Source organism: Phyllobates terribilis, unplaced genomic scaffold, assembly GCF_046119375.1.
Source record: "Phyllobates terribilis strain yellow unplaced genomic scaffold, ASM4611937v1 Scaffold_9__5_contigs__length_417890890, whole genome shotgun sequence".
In the NCBI taxonomy this organism is placed as follows: domain Eukaryota; kingdom Metazoa; phylum Chordata; class Amphibia; order Anura; family Dendrobatidae; genus Phyllobates; species Phyllobates terribilis.
In genome coordinates this window covers 400,011,417-400,037,166 of record NW_027362769.1, presented here as the reverse complement: position 1 = coordinate 400,037,166, position 25,750 = coordinate 400,011,417, and the positions used below count along the sequence as shown (strand labels likewise).

At 47.2% G+C, this 25,750-nt stretch overlaps 1 protein-coding gene across 8 annotated transcripts in view; it reads right to left on the bottom strand.

The window, feature by feature from the left end:
* Positions 1-937: 937 nt before the first annotated feature.
* Positions 938-25,750, bottom strand: part of LOC141162622 (serine protease 27-like) — a 104,539-nt gene continuing 79,726 nt past the window's right edge. For all 8 annotated transcript variants that reach the window (XM_073648897.1, XM_073648898.1, XM_073648902.1 and 5 more), the window contains 4 exons: positions 7,019-7,181; positions 6,659-6,930; positions 3,332-3,501; positions 938-1,507 (listed from right to left, as the gene is read on the bottom strand). In XM_073648897.1, coding sequence (XP_073504998.1) covers positions 1,205-1,507; positions 3,332-3,501; positions 6,659-6,930; positions 7,019-7,181 — 908 coding nt within the window. In that variant the 3' untranslated portion in view covers positions 938-1,204. The remainder of the gene's footprint in view (positions 1,508-3,331; positions 3,502-6,658; positions 6,931-7,018; positions 7,182-25,750) is intronic.

The window sequence follows — 25,750 nt, the reverse complement described above, 5'->3', positions numbered from 1 at the left end:
GAGCGGGGCCGGAGGCGAGGAGAGAGGAGTTATGGGGGCTCACCCCAGAACACAAGCCGGACACCGGGTCCGCGCCTACAGGGTACTCTACGCCCAATAGGAACAACCGGTATACCAGGAGGATTCTAAACCCCTGGTCAACCTGAAGCTACAATTATCTAAAGAACTAGGAACCACGAAGACCCCAGCATCCAGGGATAGTGGTAGCCAGAAAGTTCTTACCACCTAGCATACAGGTTAGGAGAGTGAAACAGTACAGAAGCTAGACCAAGTTCCAGGCTGGTCAGAAGCTTCAGAGTGAGAGGAAGAAACGGATCAGGAGGCCTTATACCCACTCACTGTGGAGAGTCCAGAAGTGCACCCTTCTTACCAAGTACCCTGGACCGTACCTGCCGTCTACACCAGTAAAGGTACTGAAGCGAACCCCCTGTGTGCGTGTCTGTTATTCTCCCCTGGCCCGGCAGGGCCACCTCTCACCTGCATCCCTTCCATCAACCCTGCCCCGAGGGCCCGCTCTGCCTGTGGGGAGCAGAAACATCTCAGCTGCCATCCCATCACCCCCGGAGGTCTGCAGCAGCGCTGGTAACCATTACCGGAAACCACAGGTGGCGTCACGAGACAAAAACTGTTAACAAAACTGCCTTTTAAAGAGTGACCCCAGGGTATGGGCCCAGGAGCCGATTGCCGTGACATCCCATGAAGGTAAAGGCCCAGGTACCGAGTCCCCCATATCCCCCAGGGCGAGTCACATGCTCTGTGTCTTATGAAGGGGGTAACAGGAGGTGATCTGTTGCCATCAGTTTTGTGAATCTTGTGGTCACATGGTGCCTGTGATGATAATGCGATGAGCACAGAATGAAGGATCAGTCTAATATGACTTTCAGTGACGAAAAGGAAAACTGCAAGATATCATCATCATCTTTTAATATATTAGCCCCTGAGGAAGAAACACCAGAAATTAAAAAAAGATCTATAAAAATATTCATCTGCTAGATTCCCTGTAATATGTGACTGACGGAGACCATTGCTGGGTTGAGGTGGGGGTGGGATGGTCTTTGGTTCTTAACTCACGGACAGCGCTCCACTTTCCCTTAGTATTAATGGCCCATTATATTGTCTTGTGTGCGCTGTGTCCGTCTACAGGTGTCCAGGATTAAAGATGTCCCCTGTATCTCCATCAGTAGAGATGTATGGAGCAGCCTCTCTATATGAGAAGTGAGGCCAGGATAGACAGAAACCCAAAGAGGAGGCTCGTAGCTGTGCTGGTGGTCGTGCTCGAGGTCTTAGAGTACAGATAAGCATCTCTATAGACCACACTGGTGAACGTAACATCCAAAATATTCTCTTCTGAGTCTGGAGCGTTCATCTTAATCCAGTCTGTATGGTTAGTCACTTGAGTGTAGATACCAGGACGGTTCAACATGCCACATCCATCTCCCCAACTCACCAACCCGGCCAAAAACCATTGTCCTTTCTCCGAACACACCAAGGGGCCTCCCGAGTCACCCTGGAGAGAGGGAAACAGAAATAGGAAGATGGTCAGATCATAACAGTGCACCCGGATATATCCAACCTAATCAGAGATCCCACAGGACCAGGCACAACAGCTCTCCGAGTCCTAGCGGTCCATATGGCCACCGGTCACCATTGTTTGTTATATCTCCATACAAATATGTGTAAAATATATGAATCAAAAACGATCCAAGCCATGATGACGGGTTCTCTGACCAGGGGACGACCTCCTCAAACATCTCACACTGATTATAGCTTACTCTAAACTGTATCATGAAGACAACCAAAAAGAGAGGTCCATGTGGAGGTCACCAAGGACAGAATCTGACTATTAGAGCGGAGGAACCGCTTCTCGTTATTTACTAATCATTTCTTTATAATTTTTCCTGTTTTCATATTGCTGTAATTGCTTGTTTCATGTGATTAATTAATGTGTTACCTGATGAAGGGGACGGACAGTCCCTGAAACGCGTGGTGTTCATTAAATCCTTAATTTCATCCAGTTTGGTGGGTGTGATCATGAGCAGCGCCCTTGACTTCATCCGCCCTGACCACATCCACCTTGACGTCATCCGCCCCGACGTCATCCGCCCTGACCACATCCGCCTTGACGTCATCCGCCCTGACCACATCCGCCTTGACCACATCCGCCCTGACCACATCCGCCCTGACCACATCCGCCCTGACCACATCCGCCTTGACGTCATCCGCCCTTGACCACATCCGCCCTTGACCACATCCGCCCTTGACGTCATCCGCCCTGACCACATCCGCCCTGACCACATCCGCCCTGACCACATCCGCCCTGACCACATCCGCCCTGACCACATCCGCCCTGACCACATCCGCCTTGACGTCATCCGCCCTGACCATTGTCTCATCTCTTTCTGTTACTTTAAGGAGAACTCATTGTGTTAAATTCAGCTCGACCTCGCAAGCATCATATTACAGAGCAGGAGCAGCTGAGCAGATTGATATATAAGTTAGTGGGAGAAGACTCAGTATACCATGTATTTTAATCTCTACTCATTCTGGCCTTAGGAGTCCAGTGGGCGGTCCTACCTAGTGATTGACAGCTCTCCCTGTGCACAGTCAAATGAACATATTACAAATTCTATTGAATCTTTGTCCAGAAAAGTATATATCAATCTGCTCGGCTCGTCCTGCTCCATGACAAGATTCCCAATTGAATTCAACTTGAATTTTACCCCAAAAAAAATGAGATTTTCCTCCGTCTAAATTTTTTGTGATTTCGCTTCATGAGAATTTGGTGAAATGGATCTCGGTCGCCTATATTTTTACAGGACTGGGAATAAAATACTCACACTTGACTGCTGATGTAGCCCTTTGTCTGTCCACCATGAAGCTACTTTTGGCCGTCGATGTGCGGCGTTCTCTTCCAGCATCTTCACTTTGTGCAGTCGCTTCCATGCAGAGCAGACCTCTGAAGTCACGTGTGCCTCCTGAAGCATGGCCAGCACCTCGGGCAATGCACAGCCATACGTCATGACATGCTGGGCTGCAAGGCTCGGTGCAGAGTGAAGATGGAGAGGACGTTGTGCACTGGAGGAGCTGGATGGAGGGACATGCATGGAGGACTGGATGAGCGGCTGGAGGGGTTGGACAGGTGGCCGGCACGGTGAGTATTTTTTATTGCTATTCTACATTTATTCTCTCCAAACCCCAGAGAAGAATATGGAACATCCAAGTTGCGTTGAATAACTTAAATGTAAATCTAATTTCCTGACCAAGTACGGTTTTCGACAGATTCACTCATCACTATATATCATCTTACATGGACTGCTATAAAGACACCTACCTGACAGGAGTCCGTGCCCCCTATTTTATATCCTGCACATATCATGTCCCCCAGGACAATTGGCGTTGAGCTGCTGGTGGTAGACGAGATGTGATAGAGTTGATCGCAGGTCTGGGTATCGATCAGAGGCAGCGACACTTCCTGCAAAGTCATGGGACTTGGGAGACTCACTGTAAGAAAAGACCTCACACATTCATTCATGAGTCATCCCATAATTATCATCCAGGACATTTCAGGAAACATCCACACAAGACATAATTGAGGGTCAAAATCTGGGACAAATCAGAAGCAAAATCTGCGACACTTACAGGAGGATTTGTTGTGGACTTGGCTGCAAACTTTCCACAAATTTTATCCCATTCATTGCAAAGAGTCAATTTGGGAGGGATCAACTTCTGCGCAAATTTAGTGCAGATCTCTATTTGCTTTTGCACAGTTATTATTATTATTTAATGGCCCTCAGCTCGATTTGGAGCCATGGTGACTTGACGGATGGACGCTCGGTAGGAAGCTCGATCTTGTGCAGCCTAGATGGGTCACCGGGGTCTTCTTCTCCGTCATCATCTCATCCAGTTTATTATACTGCAACGATAAACTGCAGGCAGGAGATCCGGGTGGAAAATCTACCTCGTGTGAGCTTGGGACCCAGACACAAAGACCACAATGTTTCGCACGCTGTCCGCAAAATGATGTGACTCCCCCTCTCTCAGGACACAGTTACCGATCCAAAGAGTCAAAGAAGCCTCCAGTATGTGACACCCTCAACACAACTCGGGCCAACTCTACATGAGATTTATTGGTTTAGTGAGGAGAAGAGACATTAACCATGGGCACACAGAGGACCCCAGTATAGAAACTGTATATGGACCCCTTGTTGGAGGGCAGTTTGTCTATAGTGCACCAGCAATGAAATTCTGTCGTTCCTTGGGGCCAATTTACACAAGCACCAATTAGAACTATGATCATACGGCCTTCATACTTTCTGCATCTTCTCGGCAGCACATTTCCCCATGTTAACCACCCAATTAGGACTTGGACCAACGATGGCTGAAAAATATACGATCAGCCCACGAGCATTTTATCGCGTTTTCTGTTGATTTCTAGCAGAAGACAATGAATTGATCTAAGGAAGGTTCATTCTGCCCAAGTAAAAGCTCCTCTAGATCTAGATAAAAGCACAATCTCGCCTAAGATGGTACCGGTGGCAATGAGGCTTCTCCGCGTTCTCGGCCCCTGGGCGGCTGCACAATTTGCACATACGCTATAGTTTTTCTATATAACATTTTACGAGTTGAGCTCCATCTCCAAGTGAAACATTACAAGGGCGTCGTATGGCTATATTCTTCATGAGCGGAAGCGTTCAGATAATGTAGGTGAAGAGTTTTCATTGATTGTGACTTTTTGCACATGAAGCCCATGTCATTCATGGTCGTCACCTCCAGACAGAGCGGCCGATGTGCTGAGAATCATCTGCTTTTCTTCTCTTGCAAATGTGGCGCCCTGCTGCGCATTGGTGCCACAGAACCCAGAAGGGTGCATGGATGGACTTCTCCACAAGAGGCCCTCACACATTCACACACCTCCACCCTACCACCTTAGACCACCAGAGGGAGCCGTTAGGGATATATATAGGGAGGGTGGAGCCAGGCAGCTCAGTTTAGTGTTTAGTCTGAAGTGAGTGAAGTCAGTGTTCAGAGACAGAGAGGAACACAGCTCAGAGTTGAGCAGAGAGTGTGCTGACGCTCAGAAAGCAGCAAAGAGAGCAGCACGCTGGCTGCTGTGCTTAGGCGAGCCAAGGCCTACAGCACGTGTGAAAGCCTATTGAGGGCCTTGAGTGGACCGAAGGCGAGAGGAGAAGGAAGAAGTAGTGAGGGGGCAGAGGAGCATACCAGGCTGACCCCGATATATATACCGGACACCGGGTCTGCGCCTACAGGGACATTTATACTCAGTAGGAACCACCGGAACCCCTGGAGGACTACAGGTCCCAGGTTCACCAAACGCTGGCTACAGTACCAGGAGTCACGGAGGTCCCAGCATCCAGGGAGAGTGATCTACAAAGAGAAGGCCCTACCACCAGGTCAGCAGGTGCAAGAGAGAGACAGTAACCAAGCTAGGCCTAGATCCAGGCAGGTCAGAAGCTTAGAGAAGAAAGCAACGGATCAGGAGGCCCTATACCCGCTCACTGGGGAGAGTCCAAAAGTGCACCCTTTGCCTGGAGTACCCCGGACCGTGCCTGCACCATCACCAGTAAAGGTACTGAAGCTTACCCCCGTGTGAGTGTCCGTCCTTCCTCCGGGACCATCCTGCCGTCTCCCCCCTGCACCACCATCCATTACACCCCACGTTGCCCTGGAGCTAGCTCTACCTGTGAAGAGCCACACCATCCCTGCAGCCGTAACACCAGCTCCAGAGGATCTGCTCCTCAGCGGCGGCTCCCCTTAGCCGCATTCCACAGGTGGTGTCACGAATTGTCCAAATCCTCCATATCTATCCCCTTTTCACTGACCGCCCTGGGTCACGGACCGGGCCAGCCACCGTGATATCCCCCAGCAACCAGAGGTCCGGCTGCCGAGTACCCCACGGCCCAGGGAGCGCGTCACACATCACTTGGTATTTTGCAGTGGTGTCATCTTTGGAAAGGATTCAGCCTTGGTGACTTATTTGGATCAGAATCTGATGGTTACAGTTCAGGGACGGATGGAGGGAGCTACAGTCCCTGCTGCGGTTGCGCAGGAGGTTTTGTCATGGGCAGCACCATCTTTGGACTCTTGCAATGATGTAGAGGAAGGCAAAGACGTTGTGCTGTAGCTTTCATGGACCTTACACAGTGCAGGGTTGGTGCAAGAAACACTGTTGGGCACACGAGCTCCATGAAAAGTGGTCAGAAACTGGTGTGTGATGGAAAAGTTGGGAGTACTTGAAGAAAAACCATGTCAGGCCGTAGAGAGAGGCATGGCTGAGTCAGATCGGAGTGTGGTCTTTTAGGGTAGAATGTGTGTACCAGAATGTGAAGAACAAGCGTGGAGCTCGTGGAGATTAGATGTAGCTAGAAAAAAAGGGTCTATCCAAGGTGATCGACTAAGTGCATGCAGACAGACTATGCTACAAAGGCTGAAGACTTGACTCCAGGTCAACAGTAAGAAGTGGGCTGGTAATGGATGGTCATGCTTCAATTGTGGTTTCCTTGCTGTATCTGATCGGATTGTAACCATAAAGCTGCAAGCCTCACCTGAATCATAACCAGCAAGAGTTGTTCCTTTTTAGTGGAACATAAAAAAAAAAAAAAAATCAAGACAGGAAGAAGACGACAATGTGGATACCTACCCCCAAATCGAGTGTCTCCCCAGCCAGTGATCCAACACATCAGGCCCATGGGAAAGGTTACATTGGCTGTAGGGAGGCAGACGGGGAGGATGTAGGGTGTGAAGGTTACGTTGTTCGCCAGCTCGATGAGGCTGATGTCACCTATTGATCCTATATCATTAAAACTAGGATTCCTAATGATATTCTTCACATTAACAGAAATTTCGTGTGGATTTGGCAGAGAGATATTATATGTACCAAGATGGACGGTGAGCGTGGAGGTCGTCACGTCACTAGAGAAAAGACAGATCATACAATCATTAGTAGAAATGCTGAGACTTCACCACCATCGATGCAGAATAAGAAAATAAGCGCTCTAACCTTGATATACAGTGCGCCGCTGACACGACCCAGGTCTTACTGATGAGAGACCCTCCACAGAAGTGACGACCATTCAACCGTAAGCTCACTTGCCATGGCCACGCACCGGCCTGAGCGTTCTGTCCTCCCATGATTCGATTGGTAACTTGAGGTTTTCCACATTCTGTAGAGGGGAAAAAAAAAGAAAGTTTTGGGATTTTACAAGAAGATGAGACGGGATTTTGGGTTGTCACAGAGAGGCAAACACTAACAACAAAGAGGAAGAGGAGTCGTCGCGAAAGGGGGAGGAAGGATGCAGGAAGAGAGGGAACGGCGCGGGCCAGGTGACGGAGAACGGCGCGGCGCGGGCCAGGTGACGGAGAACGGCGCGGGCCAGGTGACGGAGAACGGCGCGGGCCAGGTGACGGAGAACGGCGCGGGCCAGGTGACGGAGAACGGCGCGGGCCAGGTGACGGAGAACGGCGCGGGCCAGGTGACGGAGAACGGCGCGGGCCAGGTGACGGAGAACGGCGCGGGCCAGGTGACGGAGAACGGCGCGGGCCAGGTGACGGAGAACGGCGCGGCGCGGGCCAGGTGACGGAGAACGGCGCGGCGCAGGCGACGGAGAATGGCGAGGCGCGGGCCAGGCGACGGAGAACGGCGAGGCGCGGGCCAGGCGACGGAGAACGGCGAGGCGCGGGCCAGGCGACGGAGAACGGCGAGGCGCGGGCGACGGAGAACGGCGAGGCGCGGGCGACGGAGAACGGCGAGGCGCGGGCGACGGAGAACGGCGAGGCGCGGGCGACGGAGAACGGCGAGGCGCGGGCGACGGAGAACGGCGAGGCGCGGGAGAACGGCGAGGCGCGGGCGACGGAGAACGGCGAGGCGCGGGCGACGGAGAACGGCGAGGCGCGGGCGACGGAGAACGGCGAGGCGCGGGCGACGGAGAACGGCGAGGCGCGGGCGACGGAGAACGGCGAGGCGCAGGTGACGGAGAATGGCGAGGCGCAGGAAAACGGCGAGGCGCAGGCGACGGAGAACGGCGAGGCGCAGGCGACGGAGAACGGCGAGGCGCAGGCGACGGAGAACGGCGAGGCGCGGGGCAGGTGAGGGGGAACGGCGAGGCGCGGGGCAGGTGAGGGGGAACAACGAGGCGCGGGGCAGGTGAGGGGGAACAACGAGGCGCGGGGCAGGTGAGGGGGAACAACGAGGCGCGGGGCAGGTAAGGGGGAACAACGAGGCGCGGGGCAGGTGAGGGGGAACAACGAGGCGCGGGGCAGGTGAGGGAGAACGGCGAGGCGCGGGGCAGGTGAGGGAGAACGGCGAGGCGCGGGGCAGGTGAGGGAGAACGGCGAGGCGCGGGGCAGGTGAGGGAGAACGGCGAGGCGCGGGGCAGGTGAGGGAGAACGGCGAGGCGCGGGGCAGGTGAGGGAGAACGGCGAGGCGCGGGCGACGGAGAACGGCGAGGCGCAGGTGACGGAGAACGGCGAGGCGCAGGAAAACGGCGAGGCGCAGGCGACGGAGAACGGCGAGGCGCAGGCGACGGAGAACGGCGAGGCGCAGGCGACGGAGAACGGCGAGGCGCAGGCGACGGAGAACGGCGAGGCGCGGGGCAGGTGAGGGGGAACGGCGAGGCGCGGGGCAGGTGAGGGGGAACAACGAGGCGCGGGGCAGGTGAGGGGGAACAACGAGGCGCGGGGCAGGTGAGGGGGAACAACGAGGCGCGGGGCAGGTAAGGGGGAACAACGAGGCGCGGGGCAGGTGAGGGGGAACAACGAGGCGCGGGGCAGGTGAGGGAGAACGGCGAGGCGCGGGGCAGGTGAGGGAGAACGGCGAGGCGCGGGGCAGGTGAGGGAGAACGGCGAGGCGCGGGGCAGGTGAGGGAGAACGGCGAGGCGCGGGGCAGGTGAGGGAGAACGGCGAGGCGCGGGGCAGGTGAGGGAGAACGGCGAGGCGCGGGGCAGGTGAGGGAGAACGGCGAGGCGCGGGGCAGGTGAGGGAGAACGGCGAGGCGCGGGGCAGGTGAGGGAGAACGGCGAGGCGCGGGGCAGGTGAGGGAGAACGGCGGGGCGCGGGGCAGGTGAGGGAGAACGGCGAGGCGCGGGGCAGGTGAGGGAGAACGGCGAGGCGCGGGGCAGGTGAGGGAGAACGGCGAGGCGCGGGGCAGGTGAGGGAGAACGGCGAGGCGCGGGGCAGGTGAGGGAGAACGGCGAGGCGCGGGGCAGGTGAGGGAGAACGGCGAGGCGCGGGGCAGGTGAGGGAGAACGGCGAGGCGCGGGGCAGGTGAGGGAGAACGGCGAGGCGCGGGGCAGGTGAGGGAGAACGGCGAGGCGCGGGGCAGGTGAGGGAGAACGGCGGGGCGCGGGGCAGGTGAGGGAGAACGGCGGGGCGCGGGGCAGGTGAGGGAGAACGGCGGGGCGCGGGGCAGGTGAGGGAGAACGGCGGGGCGCGGGGCAGGTGAGGGAGAACGGCGAGGCGCGGGGCAGGTGAGGGAGAACGGCGGGGCGCGGGGCAGGTGAGGGAGAACGGCGGGGCGCGGGGCAGGTGAGGGAGAACGGCGGGGCGCGGGGCAGGTGAGGGAGAACGGCGAGGCGCGGGGCAGGTGAGGGAGAACGGCGAGGCGCGGGGCAGGTGAGGGAGAACGGCGAGGCGCAGGGCAGGAGAGGAGGAAAACTAATCGAGAACAAAATTGATAAAAAAAAGTAGGAAGAAGATGAATAACAGTTAAGAAGAACAATGCAAGAGATAGAGAACAAGAAAAAGACCAAATATTAAGATGAACTAGGACAGTGATGAAAGAGAAAGAAAAGATGAAGAGGGAGAGAAGAAAGGAAAGTAATGAAAGATAAAGAGAAAAAGGAGAAGATAGAAGAGGAACAGACACATCTAAAACAATGTATCACTTTTCTCACTGATGTCCATGTGTTAATTACTTTAGATCAGATTTCGGCTAAACAAAAATAAAATTACATTTGACTCCAAAATGCAAAATGGGGAAAAAATACAATAATGTTTTAAACTAGATGCAAATCACTCCAAATTATTCTGCATCTACTTTTATTTATTTTAAGGGCGCTTTCACACAGCCTTCTGGCACCGGTTCATCTAGTACGTGTGTCCACATCCAGATGTACGCGCCCAAAAATGATGCACGATAGAACGCACGTTCACTCTGTCGGCACCATCATAGTCTATGGTCCCATCACCGCATACACACGAGTCCTGTTTTGTGAGAGGGGTCAGACATAAGACCCGACAGAACCAAGGAGCGGGAGGCAGAACACAACGTCAAGCGCCATAAGACTGGAGCATGAAAGCAGCGGAAAAAAGCGGAACTCAGATCCTAAATGCAGACAACACTGACATCTAGTGGTCACATAAGAGTAACGAACATACACAAGACTTGTGCTTCAGGTAAAATAACAAAAAACAGCTTATGTAAATAAACAAATATACATCAATAAGTAATTAACGTCACAAATATTTACAGTTCATATATTTAACTGAGATAAATAAACAGCAGAGTCACTGTGTACATATATTACATTACTGATCCTGAGTTACTTCCTGTATTATACTCCAGAGCTGCACTCACTATTCTGCTGGTGCAGTCACTGTGTACATACATTACTGATCCTGAGTTACATCCTGTATTATACTCCAGAGCTGCACTCACTATTCTGCTGGTGCAGTCACTGTGTACATACATTACTGATCCTGAGTTACATCCTGTATTATACTCCAGAGCTGCACTCACTATTCTGCTGGTGCAGTCACTGTGTCCATACATTACATTACTGATCCTGAGTTACTTCCTGTATTATACTCCAGAGCTGCACTCACTATTCTGCTGGTGCAGTCACTGTGTACATACATTACATCACTGATCCTGAGTTACCTCCTGTATTATACTCCAGAGCTGCACTCACTATTCTGCTGGTGCAGTCACTGTGTACATACATTACATTACTGATCCTGAGTTACATCCTGTATTATACTCCAGAGCTGCACTCACTATTCTGCTGGTGCAGTCACTGTGTACATACATTACATTACTGATCCTGAGTTACATCCTGTATTATACTCCAGAGCTGCACTCACTATTCTGCTGGTGCAGTCACTGTGTACATACATTACATTACTGATCCTGAGATACATCCTGTACTATACTCCAGAGCTGCACTCACTATTCTGCTGGTGCAGTCACTGTGTACATACATTACATTACTGATCCTGAGTTACATCCTGTATTATCCTCCAGAGCTGCACTCACTATTCTGCTGGTGCAGTCACTGTGTACATACATTACACTACTGATCCTGAGTTACATCCTGTATTATCCTCCAGAGCTGCACTCACTATTCTGCTGGTGCAGTCACTGTGTACATACATTACATTACTGATCCTGAGTTACATCCTGTATTATCCTCCAGAGCTGCACTCACTATTCTGCTGGTGCAGTCACTGTGTACATACATTACATTACTGATCCTGATTTACCTCCTGTATTATACTCCAGAGCTGCACTCACTATTCTGATGGTGCAGTCACTGTGTACATACATTACATTACTGATCCTGAGTTACATCCTGTATTATACTCCAGAGCTGCACTCGTTATTCTGCTGGTGCAGTCACTGTGTACATACATTACATTACTGATCCTGAGTTACCTCCTGTATTATACTCCAGAGCTGCACTCACTATTCTGATGGTGTAGTCACTGTGTACATACATTACATTACAGATCCTCCGTTACATCCTGTATTATACTCCAGAGCTGCACTCACTATTCTACTGGTGCAGTCACTGTGTACATACATTACATTACTGATCCTGAGTTACCTCCTGTATTATACTCCAGAGCTGCACTCACTATTCTGCTGGTGCAGTCACTGTGTACATACATTACATTACTGATCCTGAGTTACATCCTGTATTATACTCCAGAGCTGCACTCACTATTCTGCTGGTGCAGTCACTGTGTACATACATTACATTACTGATCCTGAGTTACATCCTGTATTATAATCCAGAGCTGAACTCACAATTCTGCTGGTGCAGTCACTGTGTAGATACATTACATTACTGATCCTGAGTTACATCCTGTAATATACTCCAGAGCTGCACTCACTATTCTGCTGGTGCAGTCACTGTGTACATACATTACATTACTGATCCTGAGTTACATCCTGTATTATACTCCAGAGCTGCACTCACTATTCTGCTGGTGCAGTCACTGTGTACATACATTACTGATCCTGAGTTACATCCTGTATTATACTCCAGAGCTGCACTCCCTATTCTGCTGGTGCAGTCACTGTGTCCATACATTACATCACTGATCCTGAGTTACCTCCTGTATTATACTCCAGAGCTGCACTCACTATTCTGCTGGTGCAGTCACTGTGTACATACATTACATTACTGATCCTGAGTTACCTCCTGTATTATACTCCAGAGCTGCACTCACTATTCTGCTGGTGCAGTCACTGTGTACATACATTACATTACTGATCCTGAGTTACATCCTGTATTATACTCCAGAGCTGCACTCACTATTCTGCTGGTGCAGTCACTGTATACATACATTACATTACTGATCCTGAGTTACCTCCTGTATTATACTCCAGAGCTGCACTCACTATTCTGCTGGTGCAGTCACTGTGTACATACATTACATTACTGATCCTGAGTTACATCCTGTATTATACTCCAGAGCTGCGCTCACTATTCTGCTGGTGCAGTCACTGTGTACATACATTACATTACTGATCCTGAGTTACATCCTGTATTATCCTCCAGAGCTGCACTCACTATTCTGCTGGTGCAGTCACTGTGTACATACATTACATTACTGATCCTGAGTTACCTCCTGTATTATACTCCAGAGCTGCACTCACTATTCTGCTGGTGCAGTCACTGTGTACATACATTACATTACTGATCCTGAGTTACATCCTGTATTATACTCCAGAGCTGCGCTCACTATTCTGCTGGTGCAGTCACTGTGTACATACATTACATTACTGATCCTGAGATACATCCTGTATTATACTCCAGAGCTGCACTCACTATTGTGCTGGTGCAGTCACTGTGTACATACATTACATTACTGATCCTGAGTTACATCCTGTATTATACTCCAGAGCTGCGCTCACTATTCTGCTGGTGCAGTCACTGTGTACATACATTACATTACTGATCCTGAGATACATCCTGTATTATACTCCAGAGCTGCACTCACTATTCTGCTGGTGCAGTCACTGTGTACATACATTACATTACTGATCCTGAGTTACCTCCTGTATTATACTCCAGAGCTGCACTCACTATTCTGCTGGTGCAGTCACTGTGTACATACATTACATTATTGATCCTGAGTTACATCCTGTATTATACTCCAGAGCTGCACTCACTATTCTGCTGGTGCAGTCACTGTGTACATACATTACATTACTGATCCTGAGTTACATCCTGTATTATCCTCCAGAGCTGCACTCACTATTCTGCTGGTGCAGTCACTGTGTACATACATTACATTACTGATCCTGAGTTACATCCTGTATTATCCTCCAGAGCTGCACTCACTATTCTGCTGGTGCAGTCACTGTGTACATACATTACATTACTGATCCTGATTTACCTCCTGTATTATACTCCAGAGCTGCACTCACTATTCTGATGGTGCAGTCACTGTGTACATACATTACATTACTGATCCTGAGTTACCTCCTGTATTATACTCCAGAGCTGCACTCACTATTCTGATGGTGTAGTCACTGTGTACATACATTACATTACAGATCCTCCGTTACATCCTGTATTATACTCCAGAGCTGCACTCACTATTCTGATGGTGCAGTCACTGTGTAGATACATTACATTACTGATCCTGAGTTACCTCCTGTATTATACTCCAGAGCTGCACTCACTATTCTGCTGGTGCAGTCACTGTGTACATACATTACATTACTGATCCTGAGTTACCTCCTGTAATATACTCCAGAGCTGCACTCACTATTCTGCTGGTGCAGTCACTGTGTACATACATTACATTACTGATCCTGAGTTACATCCTGTATTATACTCCAGAGCTGCACTCACTATTCTGATGGTGTAGTCACTGTGTACATACATTACATTACAGATCCTCCGTTACATCCTGTATTATACTCCAGAGCTGCACTCACTATTCTGATGGTGCAGTCACTGTGTAGATACATTACATTACTGATCCTGAGTTACCTCCTGTATTATACTCCAGAGCTGCACTCACTATTCTGCTGGTGCAGTCACTGTGTAGATACATTACATTACTGATCCTGAGTTACATCCTGTATTATACTCCAGAGCTGCACTCACTATTCTGATGGTGTAGTCACTGTGTACATACATTACATTACAGATCCTCCGTTACATCCTGTATTATACTCCAGAGCTGCACTCACTATTCTGATGGTGCAGTCACTGTGTAGATACATTACATTACTGATCCTGAGTTACCTCCTGTATTATACTCCAGAGCTGCACTCACTATTCTGCTGGTGCAGTCACTGTGTACATACATTACATTACTGATCCTGAGTTACATCCTGTATTATACTCCAGAGCTGCACTCACTATTCTGCTGGTGCAGTCACTGTGTACATACATTACATTACTGATCCTGAGTTACATCCTGTATTATAATCCAGAGCTGAACTCACTATTCTGCTGGTGCAGTCACTGTGTAGATACATTACATTACTGATCCTGAGTTACATCCTGTAATATACTCCAGAGCTGCACTCACTATTCTGCTGGTGCAGTCACTGTGTACATACATTACATTACTGATCCTGAGTTACATCCTGTATTATACTCCAGAGCTGCACTCACTATTCTGCTGGTGCAGTCACTGTGTACATACATTACTGATCCTGAGTTACATCCTGTATTATACTCCAGAGCTGCACTCCCTATTCTGCTGGTGCAGTCACTGTGTCCATACATTACATCACTGATCCTGAGTTACCTCCTGTATTATACTCCAGAGCTGCACTCACTATTCTGCTGGTGCAGTCACTGTGTACATACATTACATTACTGATCCTGAGTTACCTCCTGTATTATACTCCAGAGCTGCACTCACTATTCTGCTGGTGCAGTCACTGTGTACATACATTACTGATCCTGAGTTACATCCTGTATTATACTCCAGAGCTGCGCTCACTATTCTGCTGGTGCAGTCACTGTGTACATACATTACATTACTGATCCTGAGTTACATCCTGTATTATACTCCAGAGCTGCGCTCACTATTCTGCTGGTGCAGTCACTGTGTACATACATTACATTACTGATCCTGAGATACATCCTGTATTATACTCCAGAGCTGCACTCACTATTGTGCTGGTGCAGTCACTGTGTACATACATTACATTACTGATCCTGAGTTACCTCCTGTATTATACTCCAGAGCTGCACTCACTATTCTGCTGGTGCAGTCACTGTGTACATACATTACATTACTGATCCTGAGTTACATCCTGTATTATACTCCAGAGCTGCACTCACTATTCTGCTGGTGCAGTCACTGTGTACATACATTACATTACTGATCCTGAGTTACCTCCTGTATTATACTCCAGAGCTGCACTCACTATTCTGCTGGTGCAGTCACTGTGTACATACATTACATTACTGATCCTGAGTTACATCCTGTATTATACTCCAGAGCTGCGCTCACTATTCTGCTGGTGCAGTCACTGTGTACATACATTACTGATCCTGAGTTACATCCTGTATTATACTCCAGAGCTGCACTCACTATTCTGCTGGTGCAGTCACTGTGTACATACATTACATTACTGATCCTGAGTTACATCCTGTATTATACTCCAGAGCTGCACTCACTATTCTGCTGGTGCAGTCACTGTGTACATACATTACATTACTGACCCTGAGTTACATCCTGTATTATACTCCAGAGCTGCACTCACTATTCTGCTGGTGCAGTCACTGTGTACATACATTACATTACTGATCCTGAGTTACATCCTGTATTATACTCCAGAGCTGCACTCACTATTCTGCTGGTGCAGTCACTGTGTACATACATTACATTACTGATCCTGAGTTACATGCTGTATTATACTCCAGAGCTGCACTCACTATTCTGCTGGTGCAGTCACTGTATACATACATTACATTACTGATCCTGAGTTACATCCTGTATTATACTCCAGAGCTGCACTCACTATTCTGCTGGTGCAGTCACTGTGTACATACATTACATTACTGATCCTGAGTTACATCCTGTATTATACTCCAGAGCTGCACTCACTATTCTGCTGGTGCAGTCACTGTGTACATACATTACATTACTGATCCTGAGTTACATGCTGTATTATACTCCAGAGCTGCACTCACTATTCTGCTGGTGCAGTCACTGTATACATACATTACATTACTGATCCTGAGTTACATCCTGTATTATACTCCAGAGCTGCACTCACTATTCTGCTGGTGGAGTCACTGTGTACATACATTACATTACTGATCCTGAGTTACATCCTGTATTATACTCCAGAGCTGCACTCACTATTCTGCTGGTGCAGTCACTGTGTACATACATTACATTACTGATCCTGAGTTACATCCTGTATTATACTCCAGAGCTGCACTCACTATTCTGCTGGTGCAGTCACTGTGTACATACATTACATTACTGATCCTGAGTTACATGCTGTATTATACTCCAGAGCTGCACTCACTATTCTGCTGGTGCAGTCACTGTATACATACATTACATTACTGATCCTGAGTTACCTCCTGTATTATACTCCAGAGCTGCACTCACTATTCTGCTGGTGCAGTCACTGTGTACATACATTACATTACTGATCCTGAGTTACATCCTGTATTATACTCCAGAGCTGCACTCACTATTCTGCTGGTGCAGTCACTGTGTACATACATTACATCACTGATCCTGAGTTACCTCCTGTATTATACTCCAGAGCTGCACTCACTATTCTGCTGGTGCAGTCACTGTGTATATACATTACATTACTGATCCTGAGTTACATCCTGTATTATACTCCAGAGCTGCACTCACTATTCTGCTGGTGCAGTCACTGTGTACATACATTACATTACTGATCCTGAGTTACATCCTGTATTATACTCCAGAGCTGCACTCACTATTCTGCTGGTGCAGTCACTGTGTCCATACATTACATTACTGATCCTGAGTTACATCCTGTATTATACTCCAGAGCTGCACTCCCTATTCTGCTGGTGCAGTCACTGTGTACATACATTACATTACTGATCCTGAGTTACCTCCTGTATTATACTCCAGAGCTGCACTCCCTATTCTGCTGGTGCAGTCACTGTGTCCATACATTACATTACTGATCCTGAGTTACATCCTGTATATACTCCAGAGCTGCACTCACTATTCTGCTGGTGCAGTCACTGTGTACATACATTACATCACTGATCCTGAGTTACCTCCTGTATTATACTCCAGAGCTGCACTCACTATTCTGCTGGTGCAGTCACTGTGTACATACATTACATTACTGATCCTGATTTACATCCTGTATTATACTCCAGAGCTGCGCTCACTATTCTGCTGGTGCAGTCACTGTGTACATACATTACATTACTGATCCTGAGTTACATCCTGTATTATACTCCAGAGCTGCACTCACTATTCTGCTGGTGCAGTCACTGTGTATATACATTACATTACTGATCCCGAGTTACATCCTGTATTATACTCCAGAGCTGCACTCACTATTCTGCTGGTGCAGTCACTGTGTACATACATTACATTACTGATCCTGAGTTACCTTCTGTATTATACTCCAGAGCTGCACTCACTATTCTGCTGGTGCAGTCACTGTGTACATACATTACATTACTGATCCTGAGTTACATCCTGTATTATACTCCAGAGCTGCACTCACTATTCTGCTGGTGCAGTCACTGTGTACATACATTACATTACTGATCCGGAGATACATCCTGTACTATACTCCAGAGCTGCACTCACTATTCTGCTGGTGCAGTCACTGTGTACATACATTACATTACTGATCCTGAGTTACATCCTGTATTATACTCCAGAGCTGCACTCACTATTCTGCTGGTGCAGTCACTGTGTACATACATTACATTACTGATCCTGAGTTACCTTCTGTATTATACTCCAGAGCTGCACTCACTATTCTGCTGGTGCAGTCACTGTGTACATACATTACATTACTGATCCTGAGTTACCTCCTGTATTATACTCCAGAGCTGCACTCACTATTCTGCTGGTGCAGTCCCTGTGTACATACATTACATTACTGATCCTGAGTTACCTCCTGTATTATACTCCAGAGCTGCACTCACTATTCTGATGGTGTAGTCACTGTGTACATACATTACATTACAGATCCTGCGTTACATCCTGTATTATACTCCAGAGCTGCACTCACTATTCTACTGGTGCAGTCACTGTGTACATACATTACATTACTGATCCTGAGTTACCTCCTGTATTATACTCCAGAGCTGCACTCACTATTCTGCTGGTGCAGTCACTGTGTACATACATTACATTACTGATCCTGAGTTACATCCTGTATTATACTCCAGAGCTGCACTCCCTATTCTGCTGGTGCAGTCACTGTGTCCATACATTACATCACTGATCCTGAGTTACCTCCTGTATTATACTCCAGAGCTGCACTCACTATTCTGCTGGTGCAGTCACTGTGTACATACATTACATTACTGACCCTGAGTTACATCCTGTATTATACTCCAGAGCTGCACTCACTATTCTGCTGGTGCAGTCACTGTGTACATACATTACATTACTGATCCTGAGTTACATCCTGTATTATACTCCAGAGCTGCACTCACTATTGTGCTGGTGCAGTCACTGTGTACATACATTACATTAATGATCCTGAGTTACCTCCTGTATTATACTCCAGAGCTGCACTCACTATTCTGCTGGTGCAGTCACTGTGTACATACATTACATTACTGATCCTGAGTTACCTCCTGTATTATACTCCAGAGCTGCACTCACTATTCTGCTGGTGCAGTCACTGTGTACATACATTACATTACTGATCCTGAGTTACATCCTGTATTATACTCCAGAGCTGCACTCACTATTCTGCTGGTGCAGTCACTGTGTACATACATTACATTACTGATCCTGAGTTACATCCTGTATTATACTCCAGAGCTGCACTCACTATTCTGCTGGTGCAGTCACTGTGTACATACATTACATTACTGATCCTGAGTCACATCCTGTATTATACTCCAGAGCTGCACTCACTATTCTGCTGGTGCAGTCACTGTGTACATACATTACATTACTGACCCTGAGTTACATCCTGTATTATACTCCAGAGCTGCACTCACTATTCTGCTGGTGCAGTCACTGTGTACATACATTACATTACTGATCCTGAGTTACATCCTGTATTATACTCCAGAGCTGCACTCACTATTCTGCTGGTGCAGTCACTGTGTACATACATTACATTACTGATCCTGAGTTACATCCTGTATTATACTCCAGAGCTGCACTCACTATTCTGCTGGTGCAGTCACTGTGTACATACATTACATTACTGATCCTGAGTTACATCCTGTATTATACTCCAGAGCTGCACTCACTATTCTGCTGGTGCAGTCACTGTGTACATACATTACATTACTGATCCTGAGTTACATCCTGTATTATACTCCAGAGCTGCACTCACTATTCTGCTGGTGCAGTCACTGTGTACATACATTACATTACTGATCCTGAGTTACATCCTGTATTATACTCCAGAGCTGCACTCACTATTCTGCTGGTGCAGTCACTGTGTACATACATTACATCACTGATCCTGAGTTACCTCCTGTATTATACTCCAGAGCTGCACTCACTATTGTGCTGGTGCAGTCACTGTGTACATACATTACATTACTGATCCTGAGTTACATCCTGTATTATACTCCAGAGCTGCACTCACTATTCTGCTGGTGCAGTCACTGTGTACATACATTACATTACTGATCCTGAGTTACATCCTGTATTATACTCCAGAGCTGCACTCACTATTCTGCTGGTGCAGTCACTGTGTACATACATTACATTACTGATCCTGAGTTACATCCTGTATTATACTCCAGAGCTGCACTCACTATTCTGCTGGTGCAGTCACTGTATACATACATTACATTACTGATCCTGAGTTACATCCTGTATTATACTCCAGAGCTGCACTCACTATTCTGCTGGTGCAGTCACTGTGTACATACATTACATTACTGATCCTGAGTTACATCCTGTATTATACTCCAGAGCTGCACTCACTATTCTGCTGGTGCAGTCACTGTGTACATACATTACATCACTGATCCTGAGTTACCTCCTGTATTATACTCCAGAGCTGCACTCACTATTCTGCTGGTGCAGTCACTGTGTATATACATTACATTACTGATCCTGAGTTACATCCTGTATTATACTCCAGAGCTGCACTCACTATTCTGCTGGTGCAGTCACTGTGTACATACATTACATTACTGATCCTGAGTTACATCCTGTATTATACTCCAGAGCTGCACTCACTATTCTGCTGGTGCAGTCACTGTGTACATACATTACATCACTGATCCTGAGTTACCTCCTGTATTATACTCCAGAGCTGCACTCACTATTCTGCTGGTGCAGTCACTGTATACATACATTACATTACTGATCCTGAGTTACATCCTGTATTATACTCCAGAGCTGCACTCACTATTCTGCTGGTGCAGTCACTGTGTACATACATTACATTACTGATCCTGAGTTACATCCTGTATTATAATCCAGAGCTGCACTCACTATTCTGCTGGTGCAGTCACTGTGTACATATATTACATTACTGATCCTGAGTTACATCCTGTATTATACTCCAGAGCTGCACTCACTATTCTGCTGGTGCAGTCACTGTGTACATACATTACATTACTGATCCTGAGTTACCTCCTGTATTATACTCCAGAGCTGCACTCACTATTCTGCTGGTGCAGTCACTGTGTACATACATTACATTACTGATCCTGAGTTACATCCTGTATTATACTCCAGAGCTGCACTCACTATTCTGCTGGTGCAGTCACTATGTACATACATTACATCACTGATCCTGAGTTACCTCCTGTATTATACTCCAGAGCTGCACTCCCTATTCTGCTGGTGCAGTCACTGTGTCCATACATTACATCACTGATCCTGAGTTACCTCCTGTATTATACTCCAGAGCTGCACTCACTATTCTGCTGGTGCAGTCACTGTGTACATACATTACATTACTGATCCTGAGTTACATCCTGTATTATACTCCAGAGCTGCACTCACTATTCTGCTGGTGCAGTCACTATGTACATACATTACATTACTGATCCTGAGTTACATCCTGTATTATAATCCAGAGCTGCACTCACTATTCTGCTGGTGCAGTCACTGTGTACATATATTACATTACTGATCCTGAGTTACATCCTGTATTATACTCCAGAGCTGCACTCACTATTCTGCTGGTGCAGTCACTGTGTACATACATTACATTACTGATCCTGAGTTACATCCTGTATTATACTCCAGAGCTGCACTCACTATTCTGCTGGTGCAGTCACTGTGTACATACATTACATTACTGATCCTGAGTTACATCCTGTATTATACTCCAGAGCTGCACTCACTATTCTGCTGGTGCAGTCACTGTGTACATACATTACATTACTGACCCTGAGTTACATCCTGTATTATACTCCAGAGCTGCACTCACTATTCTGCTGGTGCAGTCACTGTGTACATACATTACATTACTGATCCTGAGTTACATCCTGTATTATACTCCAGAGCTGCACTCACTATTCTGCTGGTGCAGTCACTGTGTACATACATTACATTACTGATCCTGAGTTACATCCTGTATTATACTCCAGAGCTGCACTCACTATTCTGCTGGTGCAGTCACTATGTACATACATTACATCGCTGATCCTGAGTTACCTCCTGTATTATACTCCAGAGCTGCACTCCCTATTCTGCTGGTGCAGTCACTGTGTCCATACATTACATCACTGATCCTGAGTTACCTCCTGTATTATACTCCAGAGCTGCACTCACTATTCTGCTGGTGCAGTCACTGTGTACATACATTACATTACTGATCCTGAGTTACATCCTGTATTATACTCCAGAGCTGCACTCACTATTCTGCTGGTGCAGTCACTATGTACATACATTACATCACTGATCCTGAGTTACCTCCTGTATTATACTCCAGAGCTGCACTCCCTATTCTGCTGGTGCAGTCACTGTGTACATACATTACATTACTGATCCTGAGTTACATCCTGTATTATACTCCAGAGCTGCACTCACTATTCTGCTGGTGCAGTCACTGTGTACATACATTACATTACTGATCCTGAGTTACATCCTGTATTATCCTCCAGAGCTGCACTCACTATTCTGCTGGTGCAGTCACTGTGTACATACATTACATTACTGATCCTGAGTTACTTCCTGTATTATACCCCAGAGCGGCACTCACTATTCTGCTGGTGCAGTCACTGTGTACATACATTACATTACTGATCCTGAGTTACCTCCTGTATTATACTCCAGAGCTGCACTCACTATTCTGCTGGTGCAGTCACTGTGTACATACATTACATCACTGATCCTGAGTTACATCCTGTATTATACTCCAGAGCTGCACTCACTATTCTGCTGGTGCAGTCACTGTGTACATACATTACATCACTGATCCTGAGTTACATCCTGTATTATACTCCAGAGCTGCACTCACTATTCTGCTGGTGCAGTCACTGTGTACATACATTACATTACTGATCCTGAGTTACATCCTGTATTATACTCCAGAGCTGCACTCACTATTCTGCTGGTGCAGTCACTGTGTACATACATTACATCACTGATCCTGAGTTACATCCTGTATTATACTCCAGAGCTGCACTCACTATTCTGCTGGTGCAGTCACTGTGTACATACATTACATCACTGATCCTGAGTTACATCCTGTATTATACTCCAGAGCTGCACTCACTATTCTGCTGGTGCAGTCACTGTGTACATACATTACATCACTGATCCTGAGTTACATCCTGTATTATACCCCAGAGCTGCACTCACTATTCTGCTGGTGCAGTCACTGTGTACATACATTACATCACTGATCCTGAGTTACATCCTGTATTATACCCCAGAGCTGCACTCACTATTCTGCTGGTGCAGTCACTGTGTACTTACATTACATTACTGATCCCGAGTTACCTCCTGTATTATACTCCAGAGCTGCACTCACTATTCTGCTGGTGCAGTCACTGTGTACATACATTACATTACTAATCCTGAGTTACATCCTGTATTATACCCAGAGCTGCGCTCACTATTCTGCTGGTGCAGTCACTGTATACTTACATTACTGATCCTGAGTTACCTCCTGTATTATACTCCAGAGCTGCACTCACTATTCTGCTGGTGCAGTCACTGTGTACATACATTACATTACAGATCCTGCGTTACATCCTGTATTATACTCCAGAGCTGCACTCACTATTCTGCTGGTGCAGTCACTGTGTACATACATTACATTACTGATCCCGAGTTACCTCCTGTATTATACTCCAGAGCTGCACTCACTATTCTGCTGGTGCAGTCACTGTGTACATACATTACATTACTGACCCTGAGTTACATCCTGTATTATACTCCAGAGCTGCACTCACTATTCTGCTGGTGCAATCACTGTGTACATACATTACATTACTGATCCTGAGTTACCTCCTGTATTATACTCCAGAGCTGCACTCACTATTCTGCTGGTGCAGTCACTGTGTACATACATTACATTACTGATCCTGAGTTACATCCTGTATTATAATCCAGAGCTGCACTCACTATTCTGCTGGTGCAGTCACTGTACATACATTACATTACTGATCCTGAGTTACATCCTGTATTATACTCCAGAGCTGCACTCACTATCTGCTGGTGCAGTCACTGTGTACATACATTACATTACTGACCCTGAGTTACATCCTGTATTATACTCCAGAGCTGCACTCACTATTCTGCTGGTGCAGTCACTGTGTACATACATTACATTGCTGATCCTGAGTTACATCCTGTATTATACTCCAGAGCTGCACTCACTATTCTGCTGGTGCAGTCACTGTGTACATACATTACATTACTGATCCTGAGTTACATCCTGTATTATACTCCAGAGCTGCACTCACTATTCTGCTGGTGCAGTCACTGTGTACATACATTACATTACTGATCCTGAGTTACCTCCTGTATTATAATCCAGAGCTGCACTCACTATTCTGCTGGTGAAGTCACTGTGTACATACATTACATTACTGATCCTGAGTTACATCCTGTATTATACTCCAGAGCTGCACTCACTATTCTGCTGGTGAAGTCACTGTGTACATACATTACATTACTGATCCTGAGTTACATCCTGTATTATACCCCAGAGCTGCACTCACTATTCTGCTGGTGAAGTCACTGTGTACATACATTACATTACTGATCCTGAGTTACATCCTGTATTATACTCCAGAGCTGCACTCACTCTTTTGCTGGTGCAGTCACTGTGTACATACATTACTGATCCTGAGTTACCTCCTGTATTATAATCCAGAGCTGCACTCACTATTCTGCTGGTGCAGTCACTGTGTACATACATTACATCACTGATCCTGAGTTACATCCTGTATTATACCCCAGAGCTGCACTCACTATTCTGCTGGTGCAGTCACTGTGTACTTACATTACTGATCCTGAGTTACATCCTGTATTATACTCCAGAGCTGCACTCACTATTCTGCTGGTGCAGTCACTGTGTACATACATTACATTACTGATCCTGAGTTACATCCTGTATTATACTCCAGAGCAGCACTCACTATTCTGCTGGTGCAGTCACTGTGTACATACATTACATTACTGATCCCGAGTTACATCATGTATTATACTCCAGAGCTGCACTCACTATTCTGCTGGTGCAGTCACTGTGTACATACATTACATCACTGATCCTGAGTTACATCCTGTATTATACCCCAGAGCTGCACTCACTATTCTGCTGGTGCAGTCACTGTGTACTTACATTACTGATCCTGAGTTACATCCTGTATTATACTCCAGAGCTGGACTCACTATTCTGCTGGTGCAGTCACTGTGTACATACATTACATTACTGATCCTGAGTTACATCCTGTATTATACTCCAGAGCTGCACTCACTATTCTGCTGGTGGAGTCACTGTGTACATACATTACATTACTGATCCTGAGTTCCATCCTGTATTATACTCCAGAGCTGCACTCACTATTCTGCTGGTGCAGTCACTGTGTACATACATTACATCACTGATCCTGAGTTACATCCTGTATTATACTCCAGAGCAGCACTCACTATTCTGCTGGTGCAGTCACTGTGTACATACATTACATTACTGATCCCGAGTTACATCATGTATTATACTCCAGAGCTGCACTCACTATTCTGCTGGTGCAGTCACTGTGTACATACATTACATCACTGATCCTGAGTTACATCCTGTATTATACCCCAGAGCTGCACTCACTATTCTACTGGTGCAGTCACTGTGTACATGCATTACATTACTGATCCTGAGTTACATCCTGTATTATACTCCAGAGC